We start from the raw sequence: 15,217 nt of genomic DNA, 5'->3' as shown, positions 1-15,217 counted from the left end.
TAATTTAATGAAATCAATCATGATAATTTAAATAAAATAGCACACAGGGAGAACAGAACACACTTCTGCCAAGGCTACTACAGAGAAAAGAATATAGTAAACAATTTGGATTTCACTATGCAACCCCTCAACAAGTTTGGTGAAAATAAGTTCAGTACAAATTTTTGTAACCCAGCTGACAAAGACAGAGGTGACAAACAGGTGGAAACATAACCCCCTCACTGAAGGTGATAGGTTGCCTTGCTCTAACCCTAATGCCAGCCTAGGTAACCGTGACAGTAGCAGTTTGCAGAGCTTTAATAAGCAGCCCTCTATTAAAACATTGCATGATGAAGACATGTTGTGTAACTGGTCTCAGTTGTGAAGAAATACGGTAGAACTGCAGCAATCATGTCATGCTGTAATCCACAAGGAATGTAGCCGTGTGAATGATTGATTGCCCAACACATTACACTGAAAACGTTCATGATGTCTTGGGGAGTGTTCTTGTTCGTTTATCACAGACAAAATAACCTCAACATATTCAAACGTATCTGGAGTGGAAGAAAGAGATGTGGTTATATTATGCCAATATTGCCCTACTCCTGTGTGTGTGTGCGTGTGTGTGTTTTTTTTAAAATTATTATTATTTTTTAAATCTTTTTTACTTGTCTGTGATAAACGAACATGAACACTTGCCCAACACAGGGCTATGTCAGGTTATGCTACTGACGTTGAACTGTTGGTGCTTTTTGTAGTTTTTTTTTATTTTTTTAAATTGACCGCAATACTGATGTGAAGATACCATGACCAAATGGACATGTTGTTCTGGTCTAACCCCTTTCTTAACTTCTTTAATTTGTGTGTCATGATTATTGTGTTGCAACATCATAGAGAAAAACCTTCCTCAGCCTCTTCTAATGAATTTGTTCCTGTGAGCCTAAGATGGATTGCTTTTGTCTTTCTTTTTACTGATGCAGTTCCCTTTTGAGACTTTCTGAAGAACAGTGTATTTCCATATAAATACCCTTACTAGTGCAGAATATGAATCATCACCTGTCATGCTGAACTCCATAAACACATGGATCCCATACGGAGACCAGTCACAGGAAGCTCTGTCACTATGGGACTGCAGAGAGCAGCCAGCACAGCAGAGGGCTCCAGGTTGACTCATCCCACACACTCAGACATGAGTGTGCTCTGTGCTGCAGACATACCTGAGGCAAGTTTACACTCAAGCTGTAAAAACACAAACGCTCGGGACACGACGATGAGGAATGCTTGGAATCTTTCGTAATCTTCTGGACATGCGTGACCGGCAATATGATAATGCTCATGCACATATTCACCATAAGCATTCAACATGATTGTCTTCAGCACAGACTCCTTTGTTAAACCGGAGTTTCAGGGGTTGACAATGCTGGTCATATGACTGGTCAGGAGAGAGAAAACCTGGCCTCAAGTGTTGACTCATACTAGAGTTTATGACTTCTCTTCTGTCTCCTTGGGAGGTATCCAAGTATCCAAAGAAATAAGAAATACTTATATAAGATAAGAGTATTTTTAGAACCTACTTACTGAATAAATCCCTTTTTTAAAAATGACCAGTGAGGCAGCCTTTCTATGTTTTGGGCCTGTGCCTCTCTGGGTTGCTCGATGTAACATATAACATTTTTTATGTAGCCTATGTCTTAAGTGTCGCTTAGTGTTAAAATCAACATATTTTGATGAGAAAATTATTTTTTCAGTATTGGGAAGACCCTGAAACTGGCAACTCCACTAACCTCAACATATTCAAATGTATCTGGAGTGGAAGAAAGAGATGTGGTTATATTGTGCCAATATTGCCCTACTCCTGTCTGTGTGTGTGTGTGTGTGTGTGTATGTGTGCGTGGGTAAGTCTGTGTGTGTGTGAGGAGGAGGCAGAGAAGGGGATGTCCACTGGGTGGAGCCTCCTTGTTAATGGTAGTGACAGCAAAACAGAAAGAGAAAGAGAGAGAGAGTAGAGAGGGAGAGGGGGGAGCGAGGGAGTGAGTAAGGCTCCTTTCCCAATTGGACTGTGTCAGTGTCCGTGTGCTGTGCGCAGGCTGGGAGCTGATATCTGTGCTGTACATCTCTCTGCCTGACTGGAGGAGCCGGCTCCTTCTCTCAGCCACTTGACATGCTGAGGTTCGAGTCGCCTGCGTGAAAGAGGAACTGACAGAAGAACGGACTGCTGGGTGTTTTTTTTAAAATATATATTTACCTGAAGGTGGAGCAAGAACAGAAAAGGAACTCACTGGAAAGACTGACAAGTGACACTTGGGAGGATTTCTCAGTTAGGTTGGCAACTTAATTGCTGATATTTATGTGTGTGTGTGTGTGTGTGTGTTTGTTTAAGAGATTATGTTTTATTCTACATAAGGCTGTTTGTGTAGCTTTTACTTATTGTACTTGCTGTCCTGTGGGACTTTGATCAGTTTTCATTGATTCTGTATCCCCCCTCCCCCTCCTTCCACACTTTGATAGCATTTAAGATTGAATCAGTGAAGCTGGAGATAAAGAGCTGGGATGATGAGAATCACATAAAGAGTAAATGAAATCATATAACCCGAACCAGGAGCTAATTGACTTTTTGTAACATGAACATATCTGCAGGGTTGTCATTCTCCTGCTAGTCCTGGGCTGTGGCTCGTTGCCTCTAATGGTAATGAATGTAGCTCAACTGGCTGACACTTGGCATGATTGAGTACTGGTGCAGCAGGACAGTGACAGGGCAGTATGGTGATGTCAGCTGGGGGTGAAGGGGGGTGGCCAAAAGGGCATGGATTTGTCTGACCCTCTAGGATCATATATCTTAGCAATGAACGTGCAGAAGTTCATTCAGCAGACATGGGTTTATTTATGTCTATGGTTGTAGAAAACAGAGATGTCACCTCATCAGGTGGCATCGTGGGACATAAAGAATGATTTATTTTTATTTTTTATATATATATATAGATCCTGGAAGCCGGCAAATGAATATTGAGCCTAAACTTGGAAGTTAAGCCAAGGATGCTTATAAGCCTTCAGTCCCTGTTTCTGGGCCTTGTTGAGGAATGTCCTGAGAGGCTGCCTGCAGACACAAAGGGAGAGCTGTGATCATCCCACCGCTCTTCCCACTGTCTCTGTGTTCTCCTGCCATTCAGCGTCCCACGCCTCCCCAGCCAAACACAGGGCTCCTTCTCCTCTTATCTCCCCTCTCTCTCTGTCCCCCTTCACCTCCTCCTACCATCAGGCCGGGTCAGGTTTGGACGCTTTGGTGGCTTTTTGATCCGTAAATGCTGGCCCCCTTTTTCGGACTCTTGTTCTTGTGTGTGGTAGCTGTCAGTGTGGACTGGGGAGGTGAGAGGTGAACAAGTTCTTTCTGAGCCCATGATGCCCACCTTACCAACTGGCATTCCTTCACAGCCCCTGCTCTGCTTTGTTACAGGCTGTCTGGCTCAGAAACTGTGTGTGTGTGTGTGTGTGTGTGTGTGTGTGTGTGTGTGTGTGCAGTTTCAAATATATATGAGGGAGAGTCCCCTTGGGAGTTACTGTAGTAATGAGATTCAGTCTCACATCAGAGATCAGCAGATTAGGCAGTTGCGTTTTAAATCACCTTTTCTTGCTCAAGCAGAAAACAGCAGTAAAAATCAGAAACCTTGGCGCTATTTGATAGACTCTGGTCTGTCTGAGTGTGTGTATGTGTGTGTGTGTGTATGTGTGTGCATATGTGTTTGCCCATCCCAGCTCACATAATCGATTATTTGTATGGTTGTGTTTTGTGCTGAATGCATTAAACCTCATCATGAAGTAGACTGCTGCTCATTACAGCCGGTGCTCGTATTGGTTCAGGCAAGAGGTCGATTGATCGGAGACTATAGAGACCGTGGGGGTGGAGGGTGTTATTTAGCAACTTTAAAAAGTAAAGGTGTATTTAACAGTAAGGACAAAGGCTGTACAGAAACAACAACAACAACTGCCTCGGGGGAGGGGAGGAGATGGAGGAGAGACGTAGAAAACTGATGCTTGGTTGTGATACAATTGGCTCAGAAGAGTAGATGAGGAGGAGAGATGATGGAGGAGCAAGAGGTGACGGGAAATGAAATCTAATGGAAAGTGAGTGAGGACCAAGTAGATGCTGTTTTTTTTCTCCCCACAAAGATACAGAGGTAATAAAAGCGGTAGCCTTGTTGTGTAGAGGGAAAGACTGTCACTACAAGAGTCATTCATCTGCCCCGATCAGTCTGCGCATTTCATCAAAATGTAATCATGTACCGGTTCAGAAACACATGGCTATAGAAATGGATGTGTATCCCTTTGCATATTCCCTCAGTCAGCAGATCCGAGACAGCACTGTGGTGTAAATATATTCATTGATGCCTCCATGTGCTACTGCGAAGCAGCAAGATCCCACATGTTGGGTGTAAAAACCTCCACAGAGCTTCTACTCTGTAAAATATGAGGATAAACAGTAGATGGAGAAAGGACACATCCTGTATCACAAGCTGACATCTCACTACGTACATCCTTATTGAGCAAGCACATGTTTTTTAGTACACCCATAAGTGTATCTTGTGACCCTAGGCCAGTGGGGGTGTCTTATTTAGTTAATACGTTTTTTTTTTTTGTATGCTGAGAGTGCTCCCTAAATTGGGTCACATTTGCAGGGGGGGGTGGGGGTCTGAGAGATCCTCCGAATCCTAATTTCCTTATTTTCCAAGGAGAGTTCTTCAGTGATCTGGGTGGAAATGAGACATCAGCCTCTTCTGCCAGGATGGCAATCACGATGTGTATTAGTGGGCTTCGCCGCTGTGGGAGAGGGAGCTATAATTGGCGTCTCCCTCGATGTCACCTTCCCAACGTTCTCCGCTGACCCAGCCCTCGCTAATAACTGCTTTGCCCATCAGTGCACTTCGCAGACAAGGACGCACATGGTTGACATTTTTATACAAGATTTTGGACTTGCAACATTTCACAAGAAGAGGGTATATACTATATACAATCAAAATGCAGTTGTTGAAGGGGATTGAAGGAGAGTGGCCGCTGGGATTTTACTTTAGGTTAAACAGCACTCAAGAGTAATGAGGGCCAGGAGGACACAGCAGGACAAAGCTCAGATTATACTGTCCTGGATTTGGCAAAAGAGCACCTTTGTGTCAGGATATACTATCATCATCTGCTCTCCAGTCCCACATTTTCAAAATCACTTTTGCTCAAGCTTGCTCTTGGCAAGTTATTCAATCTAGCAAAAGACTTAATGTATTACTGCTCTTTCAAAAAATGCTAATGGGATGGGGGTAATTTGGGGTTCCGAATGCAAATCATCTTCTTTTCATTTTCTGATAGTTGAAGTGTCCTGCCTTGTGTCCTGATCCTGACTTAAGTTTAATAACATCCTTAAGTGAAAGTGAATAGACTAGAGTGATTTAAGATTGATATTTGTACAATGGTGTAATGGTTTAAAGTGTGAATATCACAATCTAGTCAAGTGGTTGCGTGTTGAATATTGAATCAAAAAGCTAACATGCTAATCACTGACACACAACACCAGGCCAAGTGAGAGATTTATTGTGTCAACCACCGGGTGTTGGTGTGTGAACGTTACGCCGATGCCTGTGTGTTGTGTACCTTTTCAATATTTGTTCACGACTGCACCCGTTGCACGCACGCCCCATGTGCATGTGTATGTGGTTCCCCTGAATGACCTGTTTTCCAGGCAGCGTGGAGGAGTGAAGATGTGGGCGGCCCATGTTTTCTCTCTCAGCCTGTAGGAATCACTACATAAAGGCTCATCCAGGCTGGATTGCTGCAGGGGCCTCTGCTTCTGAGATACTCCTGAAGTCAGATGTAGACTGTGCACATGAGGAGTATTGTATCTTAAGAGTATGGAACAGAAAACACTAGCCTACGATGTCTCTGTCATCAGTTAATCTTGAAACTTTTCAGTCATATCACTGCATCAATAAGAGATGGATATCGGTAAATCTGTCTTTATGGAAACAGATACTCTTATCACCTTATCTTAACCTTATTTACCCTCTCTGTCTTGTGTCTTTCTCACTTCCTGTCTTTTTCTGATGACAGCCGCTTTCCATTGGCTCTGGCGCTGCCGAGGTTTGCTGAATAACAGCCAAGCAAGCGCTCCCAGACAGAAGGGAAACAAGCAACACTCAGCGTTTACTTTAAGTGGATGGGTTCTCCCCCTCGTCTGCTGTGTTCTGGGAAATGACACCCACTTGGTGCCCACCTTCTGGCACAACCATGGGTGGGGCTTCCCCCCCCCTTCCCTAATGTGGTCTTGATTATTTTCGGGTGGAGTCGGGAAGGCAGTGACGCGTGTACCTGATTGGCTCCGTGAATAACTCCCAATTGTGTGGGCGAAGTCAGATGACGTCTGAGGCGGCAGGGTGGCCCCGTCGAGTAGAGAACTTGCCCTTTAATTGCTGCACCCGAATGTCATCATGCATCTGCCCTGCTGCCCTGCTGATGGGCAGCAGGGCAGGGCACGAGTAAGATATTGATTTTCTACAAGCTCCTTGTCTGTGAAGAGACAGTTTCCATCCCCCAAAATGATTACGTTCCTTTGCTGGGTTTCATTCTACGTCCTCCTCTGTGTCAAATTATAGTCCTTTCTGTCACTCGTCTCCACTGTCAGTCCGTCGTCATCCCGTGGTCCCTTTTTCTATGCCAAGAATGCTGCGGTCGTCTTGCGTTAGCTCCTGCTGCGCTGCGCTGCGTGGCGTGGCTTCCTTCAGCGTCTGCCAGCCGCCCAACCTGACATCAAATTTCCAGAAAGCAAAAATGGACTCGCCGTTTTAAGCTCGCCCTATTTTTTGCTCTTGTTTGTGCTGTTAAATATATACAGCCCAGCTCTGGCTATGCTCAGCGTGACATTAACTCACTGAATTGGGAGACAGAGTCAATAATCGCAAGAAGACCTGTGCATACTCAGAGCCAGCAGCACTGTTGTTGCCTTTGTGCATGCAGTTGTTCTTTTGTGTGTTTCCCTGGTATGAGATGCTCTTCAGGGACCTGTCTGAGCAACTGAAAAAAAAGGCTTGTGCAACTATTTTTTTTTCTATGTCTGTCTTAACTTTGCACTGTGCTGTCAGCTTGTCCTTGTGAAAACTGAGCTGAACGTGGTTCCCATGGATACCCATAAAAGTTAGGATGGATGCGGCTGCTTCGCCAGGGATACTGTAGGCTGTGAGGTATGATGTGTGAAAGGTCACCCTTGAATGGACTGCTGTGCTCCCCCAGCTGTCTGACACCAAGACAGGAAGACAGCATTGGTTTGTTTTGGAGCTCCTTCATAGACGGCTATAAGGCTGCTGTTTTCCATTGTCTATTATCCCTGGGTTAAATGTTGGCAGACAATCCAATTAGTGTCATCATGGGTATTTGCCTCAGGTTGTTTAGCATGTCTGGTTAAAATAAAGGTTCTCTATTTATTTTCTCTATGGATTGCCAAAACGCCTTAAATATTCCTCGATGGAAAATGAATGAATGCATAGCTTCATATGTTTTTGTGTGTGTTTTTTTTGCGTTTGTAACCTTTGGTTCAGTTGACCCTTCACAGTTGCTACATTGTGTGAACCATTTAATTTGGAAACTATAGGGATAGACCGATTATCAGCATAACCGATAATCTCGGCGATAATTTGGCATTTTTATGATAATTTGTATCAGACGTTTTTTCACTGATAACCGATAAAATAAAATGTACTAAAATTTGGACATAATTTCTTTTTTATTTTTACTGCAAATGAACATCGGTTCTAAAAATTGGTTATCAGTCGGCCCCGAAAAAACAATATTGGTCGATCCCTAATGTTGATTCAATGATTTCATCAAGTTAGAGCGAGTAAATAAAAAGTTGTAGGAAGAGGGAGCTTTACTGGGGGGTATCATCCTGGGATGTTGACAAAGGAGTAATACAATACCTTGTGTTGAAGATTCCTCTGGCCTCGGCTTCCATCACTCTATAACCATTACCTTGTTAACCGATTGCAGACATTCAGAGTCGGCCGAGCCTTAGCCCCTCTAACCTTTGAACCCTGTTGCTGAGGTAATGACAGGAGTAGGAGAGGTCATGGGTGGGGGGGGGGGGGGGGGGGCTTGTGCTTGGCCACTGGGGGAATCAGAGAAAGAGCCACTCAGTGACAGAGATGATGTTCTGATGATGATTCGAGAAGCTCATGATACTGTTATGGTTCAAGACTGGGACTTGGCTCACACATACTAAACCTCTCTAGTCTTGTGGCACTACAAGAGCATTTCGACGTATACGTCTTTGCAGCAAGGTCTTACCGTTTCACTCTTCAGAGTTGAACTAATAACTTAAATTTGTTTATTGATTGTATTTTCATTGCAGTAAATCACATAAGACATCCATCCTTAATAGCTCTTGTTGCATGTTGTATCATGTATTGTTATATCATGCATTTTTCAACAAGTGATAACAGGTAGCAAGCGTTGAACACTTTTGTTTTATGCTCCAGGCAGCGCCTCTGTTTTTAGAAAAACACAGTAACTTCCATATATGCAAAGTTTCCTCAGCACTAGCTAAGGTTATGTACGGGTGTATTTACCACAGGGATCTGTTGGAAGAGTTACCTGCTTTTTAAATAGTGACTAATTCTGAAACAAGAGTACGTCAAAACCTAGTCTGGGATGGTATGATTAGCTGTATTCATTTGTAAAATGATCACTCAGAGAGAGAGTTAGGAGGGACAGACCATCTCTCTTAGGTGCGTACAGCAAAAGGCCATAGGCCAGACTCAAAAGACTAAATCCTAAATGCGTGCTCTACCAGATTAGCTACTACCACCAGCCAATAAAGAGGAATTGCACCCCCAGCCCAGTGCAGTGCTAAAGTAAACGAAACTGAGATTGTGCTTGGACTGCTGATATTATTAGTGTGCTGATACTAGTGGTGTCCCTTTATGCTTTGAGTGCAGGTAGGGTCTGTGCTGCTCACCCAGACACACAAAGGCATTGTCCATCAATCAGGACACGTTACTCGGCCCTCAGTCCTTGGCACAGACAAGGCTAATTATAGCGGCCTATAGTGTGAGTGACAGGAGGAATGGCAGTGCTTGGAGACCTGTCACATTTGTGCTACTCTGGCACACACTCTCCCCCGCAAAGTGTTCATGGCTGCTGCAAACTTTTTGTAGGTGTTTAGCACTCTTGTACTAATTGTGAAGGTTTGAAAAAACACTGTGATGACTGCCATGTGTTGTAGCTCCACATCCTTCGCTTCAAAGTTGCCTATATTAGAGAATTGTACCGGTAATGTTATTTCTGCATCGTAATAACTCTTGGGGATACGTCTCATGGGATAGAAAGGGACAAAGGTTCCCTTTTTCCGGCACCATCGTCCTAATCCTTCTTTTTCTCTCATCTCTCTGCAGTGCCGGACGACCTCACCCCAGAGGAGCAGCAGGAGCTGGAGAATATCCGCCGGCGCAAGCAGGAGCTGCTGGAGGACATTCAGGTAACAATGGAGTATCAGAAGGGCACTGCTGAAAATTTCCCTCAAGATTTTAACTTTTCTTTTCAGTTTTGCTGTCATAATCTGAATAAGCAAAGATAATTGTTCATTTTTAGACTAAATTTGACACAGTTAAGACATTTTTATTACTAAGATGTCAGTAATTAAAAAAAAGTGCACAAAAACTCACTGAAATAGATTACTTTAATTTCAGTGATATTTACCAAGTACCCATCTGAAACATTTAACATTGTTTAACTTAGACAAAGATGTCATAACATAAAATCAAATTGAACTATTTATCTAAGTACCGTGCTGATCTTAATTAAATCATCAGGACACCACAACTCATCCCCCTCTAAACATTGACCTAATATCCAGTTTTTACCCTTTGTACAAATTCCTCTTTTCTAAGGAGTCCTTCGAACCCAAAGGGGAATGTGGGGTATTTCCTACTAAGTGCTCACTTCCTCAGCAAACAATTTCTGTTTATCCTTCCATTGGTGTTTTGTAGATCCACCGTGTCAACAGAGAGCTCTGTTTACATACAAGTTACCTCTTCTGGGCGCTTTTCATTAAAATGTGGTTTTGAATAATAATATGAGTATAAAAAAGAGACCAGCAAATGATTATGCATCCAGATGAAACAGCATTATGCTCTTAATGCAGGAATGTGCTCATGCAGCTCGTAGAATAATCTCATCCACTCTGTGATGTCCAGAGAGAGCCAGGATTCAAATCAGCTCAGCTGCATTTCCCTAAAGTGGTTTGTTTGATTCCATGTCCGTGGCTCTGTGATGGTGTTTTGGTTGTTGCTTTAACCCGAGAGCACAGCTGATTATTCTCGCTCAGGTCAGTCCTGTCATTCAGTAACTACCTCCATAAGCAAATGAAAGACGGGCTGTCATGCTCTGGCAGAGAGTTTGGCCTCCAGATGTCCCAGTGGGTGACTCAACTTCCGCTGGCCCTGACAGACAAATATTGGAGGCGTGATCCGACACCCTCTCTTTTTATGACCCTGGGCCACCGTTGCTGCCCTTCCCCCTCCTTTCTTGCCATCACTGCCCCCCCTGCCCCCATCCTCTCCTTCTCCTCCTCTGTAGCCTGCGCACTGGCCCTTCTCCTCCTCTCTGACACCCACACACGGGTCCAGCATGCCAGGACCCCCCCACAACAACAACCACCCGCTTTCCCGTATGAGCATAGGCTTTGTTTGCGGAGACAAGCATCTGAGGAATGTGTTGTGATTGCACAGGCCTTGAAAACACAGATGTTCCCCTTTGTGGTTTGGCCTATAGTGAGTTAGTATTATGCATGAGAAATTACATACTAACACTGTGGCTGGATATGAATGGAGAGGTTCAATGATAGTAACTTTACTTGGAGTAGTGAAGCCTGTTATAATCAATAGCAACCAAGCTCTGACCATATACAGGACTTCTCTTATATTACAGTCTATTATTCCGGGCTTTCATAAACCTGACGTCACTCTTTCCATCCTTCTACTCTCTGCGCTGGCCTTACCACGCCAGGCTGGCACCAGGGAGTTTGGCTAGATCGACTAAATCTGCCTCTAAGGCCATTAATCACTAAAAAGCCACATAAACTATAATCCACTTTTATGCTTTTTTACTTTATTTGTATTGAGATTATCCCAGAATGTTCCCTACCTAATCAAATTCAGAGTGAGAGGATCGTTTGGGAAAGCGAACATGCAAACACAAACGTCTGCCCTATAGACAGTTGCTGTCGGTTTTCAGTTCAGAACTGAGGAGAGTTGTGCGTGTAAAGTCTCAGTTTACCAACAGTCTGAAAACTGACTCCGCTCTTTGTTGGGTGGATCACACTGATGTGAATATGTTTGTGATAAAAGGCCACCTGGCTCATAGGCAAACAGAGATGATAGCCTATCAACACTGTTTGATACACTAGAGGCGTTGCGTGTGTGTGTGATTTGTTTTATATACAAATACTTGGTATGTAGTTTTATTGGTCACACTCTTTCCTGCTTCCTGGTTTCAGGAATATTGGTAGATAATAGCGACTTTGTACTGCTAAACTTAATACTTGACACATTTTAAGGCTAACTTTCCTGTTATTCTTCCTGCAGCGGCTGAAGGATGAGATAGCAGAAGTGACAAGTGAGATCGAGAACCTGGGTTCCACTGAGGAGAGGTGAGAAACTCGGGGCATGATTCCCCTCCTCCAGCACACACACATTGCCTTCTCTGTTTTGCCTGAGCTGTCTAGTTGTTGTTTGCCTTCTATTAACTTAGCAAATGAAGCTGTCAATTATTCATGTTTGATGGCCAAGTCGGGCCATCCCATCACACCGAACACCCCCCGCCTCCCCTCCAAATTGGCTATGCTTTTAAGGCATTTTAAATGTTTCATCAGGCACACCCCCCCGTGATGGGAGGCCTCATTGAATAATGCAGTGGTCGTACGGGCAGAAGCAGACAATGGATGTCCTCAGGGGAGGGAGTGCGTGGGTTTGGTCTACTCAAGTGGATAGGGATCCCATCAGCTACCGAATATTCCTAAAGCACTCACTCGCATCTAAAACGCACTCCAGGTTACAGCACCTTCTTGTGATCAAAGTTTCCTCTGATTCACTTGAAGACTGCATGATAGTGCGTCTGTGCTGACGCCCCCCTGTGCATCATCTGTTTGAGTTTTTGTTCTGAGTGTTGGACTTTGGCAGACAAAGGCCAAAGGAATGCTGGTCTGAGTGATTCAGTGGGAAGAAGTGGTGACCTCTCATCGGCTGGAGATGGAGATGTAACCATGGGGACCTGGGACTCTTGGAGTGCACTTTGACCCCCCCGATTTACGCAAGGCCTGAGAAATGAGACTTTCCCATATGCATGATGTGAAACGCTTCATCAACACTTTGTCATCACAGTGGAAGGGGGGGAAGGAAAGGCCGGCTCCTGCCAAACATATGAAAATCGTTAATGTAATAGACACTTTCAGGAAATGAAGTGAATGTATTTATTGTTCTGCTCTGAGCCACACTGAATAAGTACAATTTGTTTTGTGTGTGTCACATCTGAAAGGCAAAGAAATTTAAGGGTATGCACAACTGAACAATGACTCAGTCGTTAATCAAGGCCAAAAAGCACTGGCTCCAGCTTCTCTAATGAGAAGATGACTTGTTTTATAATATAATGTTAAATTAAATTCAGATTTATTTTATTTCATACTTCACCTACTTTCCTTTCATATATAGGGATTTTTTTTGTCATTTTCTAAAATGTTATACTCAAAACGCTTAACAACTAACTTTCTGACGTTTCAGGAAAAATATGCAGAGGAATAAACAGGTGGCTATGGGCCGTAAGAAATTCAACATGGACCCCAAAAAGGTAGGCTGACGTATCTGTTGTTTCTGTGAAGAAATATGATTTTCCCCATATGTTCTCATGAGCAGCATGTAACCCGGGGCTCTGTCTCCTTCTCAGGGGATCCAGTTCCTGATTGAGAACGACTTGCTGAAGAATACCAGCGACGACATTGCTCAGTTCCTCTACAAGGGCGAGGGCCTCAACAAAACAGCCATCGGCGATTACCTCGGAGAGAGGTCCGGATCAAGATTGTTTTTTTCCCCTTCTATCTCACCTCCTCCGTCTATCATACTCTATATCCTCATTCACTAGCACTCATCCATGTGGTTGATAAAAGCATCGAATAGCGAGTGCATATTTTCCGTATTGCTCCACTTCCTTTTGGTCAAGCACACACCCATCCTTTCCCAAACACAGTTTATTGGTTCCACATTTAGACCATCCTGTCAAGACAACGCGTGTTGCTCAATAGGCTCCTGTCTTTGATTATCTTACTCATTCATAAGTAACAGTGAAAACACAACCCGGGTATGCATGTGTTTTTGAAGGCAATTCAAGTTTTCACTCGAGAGCTTCCGTGTAACAGTAAACACATAACAAGGAAATAGTGATGAGCCTGATGGATGCTCTGTCCGCATTACAGTCGGGGTGTGTTCTGGGAGGTCAAATCAGGAAATGAAGAGCAGACCTGCGGATGGATGCTCTCTGCTCTGACTGTTATCAAGATCTCTGTTGGTTTCTGATTCTGTAGGGAGGGGCCCGGGAAGCGTAGGAGGCCTCAGACCCCGATTGGTCACTGGTCCACTGGGAATAGTAGTGACTGGATATGACTCTCATCAGCGAGAGCCCCTTAGAGTCATCCCATGATCCCACAGGCTAGATCATTTACTCTGAAGGACGTAAAGGTCGGGGATGATGTCATGTTTGAGATTAGATGATAAATGAAAGGGGGTTGCAGGGTGTTTGTTATCCTCCATTAGGTTTGACTGGAGTGTGACTGACCTCTGAAGCTCACGTGAGCGAGACCACACCCTGAGCTCAGACATGGGGCCCACTTTTCATATGAGGCAGTGATCACATTTAGAGCTTTATCGTGAAGCGCTACAGTATAAAAGCTATTTAGTTTTAGTCTTCTTATGTAATCATAACAGAACACCCTTTTATAATTTGAGTTATGAGCTTTTGATCTAAAAGTGGTTTATTAAACAAGTTATTAAACAAACAAGTAATTAATTATATAAGCAGTAACTGCATGATTAAACTATTCCTGTTAGTTGGAAGCGGTAAATAATTTTTAGTTGAACACCTAATGTATATAGTATATATATTTTTTCTTTGCTTATGTAGAATATAACTATATATATATAATTTTATTTATTTCTTACAGAGATGACTTTAACATCCAAGTCCTCCATGCCTTTGTGGAGCTTCATGAGTTCACAGACCTCAACCTGGTTCAGGCCCTAAGGTAAGAAATCACAATCACATAGTCTGCTACATACTCATCCGGTTCTTGGCGGGATCCTCAAAGCTTTTCCGCCCCTTCCTAATATCAGTCATGCATGATGGTGTCCATTTTTGAAAGAGTCACCGTATTTGCATGTAAGGACGCAGCTGCCAGTTTCAGTGTTGCACTTTTTTCAAAGTGGAAGTGAATCTGTGACTTACTACTGAGCTGCCCCCCTCCCACAACAGACAGTTCCTGTGGAGTTTTCGACTGCCAGGAGAAGCTCAGAAGATCGACCGCATGATGGAGGCCTTCGCTCAGCGTTACTGCCAGTGCAACTCTGGTGTTTTCCAGTCCACAGGTAGCGTTGTTGGCGCTTTCAGTCATGTGTGAGCGAAACAAAGAATAAATTGACTTCAGCTTATTTGTGTCTTGATAAAACAATGGTCAATACAGATATGAATATTTAAGTTTAGCGAATCACCATAAAATTCATTTTTGTTGATTCAATCTAAAATACCAGAACCTGTTGCAGACGGTCTGAAGTCCCTTTGGTATCCTCCACTGCTTATTTGTATCACTTTGTAGCTTATCATCACTAACAACACTTTGAGGGTGTATATAAACAAGACCTGTAACCAAAAATGAGATGAGTCCTTACTATGTGGTAGAAAATACACTATAAGCAGACGTATAAAAGTCTGCTGAGGTGAACTATGTTCTGGGAGACTGTCTGGCTTTCATAATGCCCTGGCCCTAGCAGACAGTTGACTGCCTCTAACATGGATACAGATGGATGTGAATAATGCATGGGACTTCTCAACAGTCTAACAGGCCAGATAAAGTGCTGCTGTGTCAGCCTTGTGCTGGCCACATTGTCTTTTAGCATAGATTAGACACACACACACACACACATACATTCACTTTCAGAGCCACACGTGCGTA

General features: G+C 43.5%; 1 protein-coding gene across 4 annotated transcripts in view; it reads left to right on the top strand.

The window, feature by feature from the left end:
* The window catches only part of cyth1a (cytohesin 1a), a 39,061-nt gene that overhangs the window by 16,714 nt on the left and 7,130 nt on the right, over nt 1–15,217 (top strand). For 3 of the 4 annotated variants that reach the window (XM_083976759.1, XM_083976757.1, XM_083976758.1), the window contains exons 2-7: nt 9,399–9,481; nt 11,589–11,653; nt 12,780–12,846; nt 12,943–13,061; nt 14,213–14,293; nt 14,521–14,633. In XM_083976759.1, coding sequence (XP_083832885.1) covers nt 9,399–9,481; nt 11,589–11,653; nt 12,780–12,846; nt 12,943–13,061; nt 14,213–14,293; nt 14,521–14,633 — 528 coding nt within the window. Of the gene's footprint in view, nt 1–2,064; nt 2,302–9,398; nt 9,482–11,588; nt 11,654–12,779; nt 12,847–12,942; nt 13,062–14,212; nt 14,294–14,520; nt 14,634–15,217 lie in introns of those variants that run through there. The other variant, XM_083976760.1, reaches the window with a different exon arrangement.

This window comes from Trachurus trachurus, assembly GCF_905171665.1.
Source record: "Trachurus trachurus genome assembly, chromosome: 8".
NCBI lineage: Eukaryota > Metazoa > Chordata > Actinopteri > Carangiformes > Carangidae > Trachurus > Trachurus trachurus.
The sequence above is the reverse complement of the archived record's forward strand: the minus strand, read 5'-3'. Positions and strand labels throughout refer to the sequence as shown.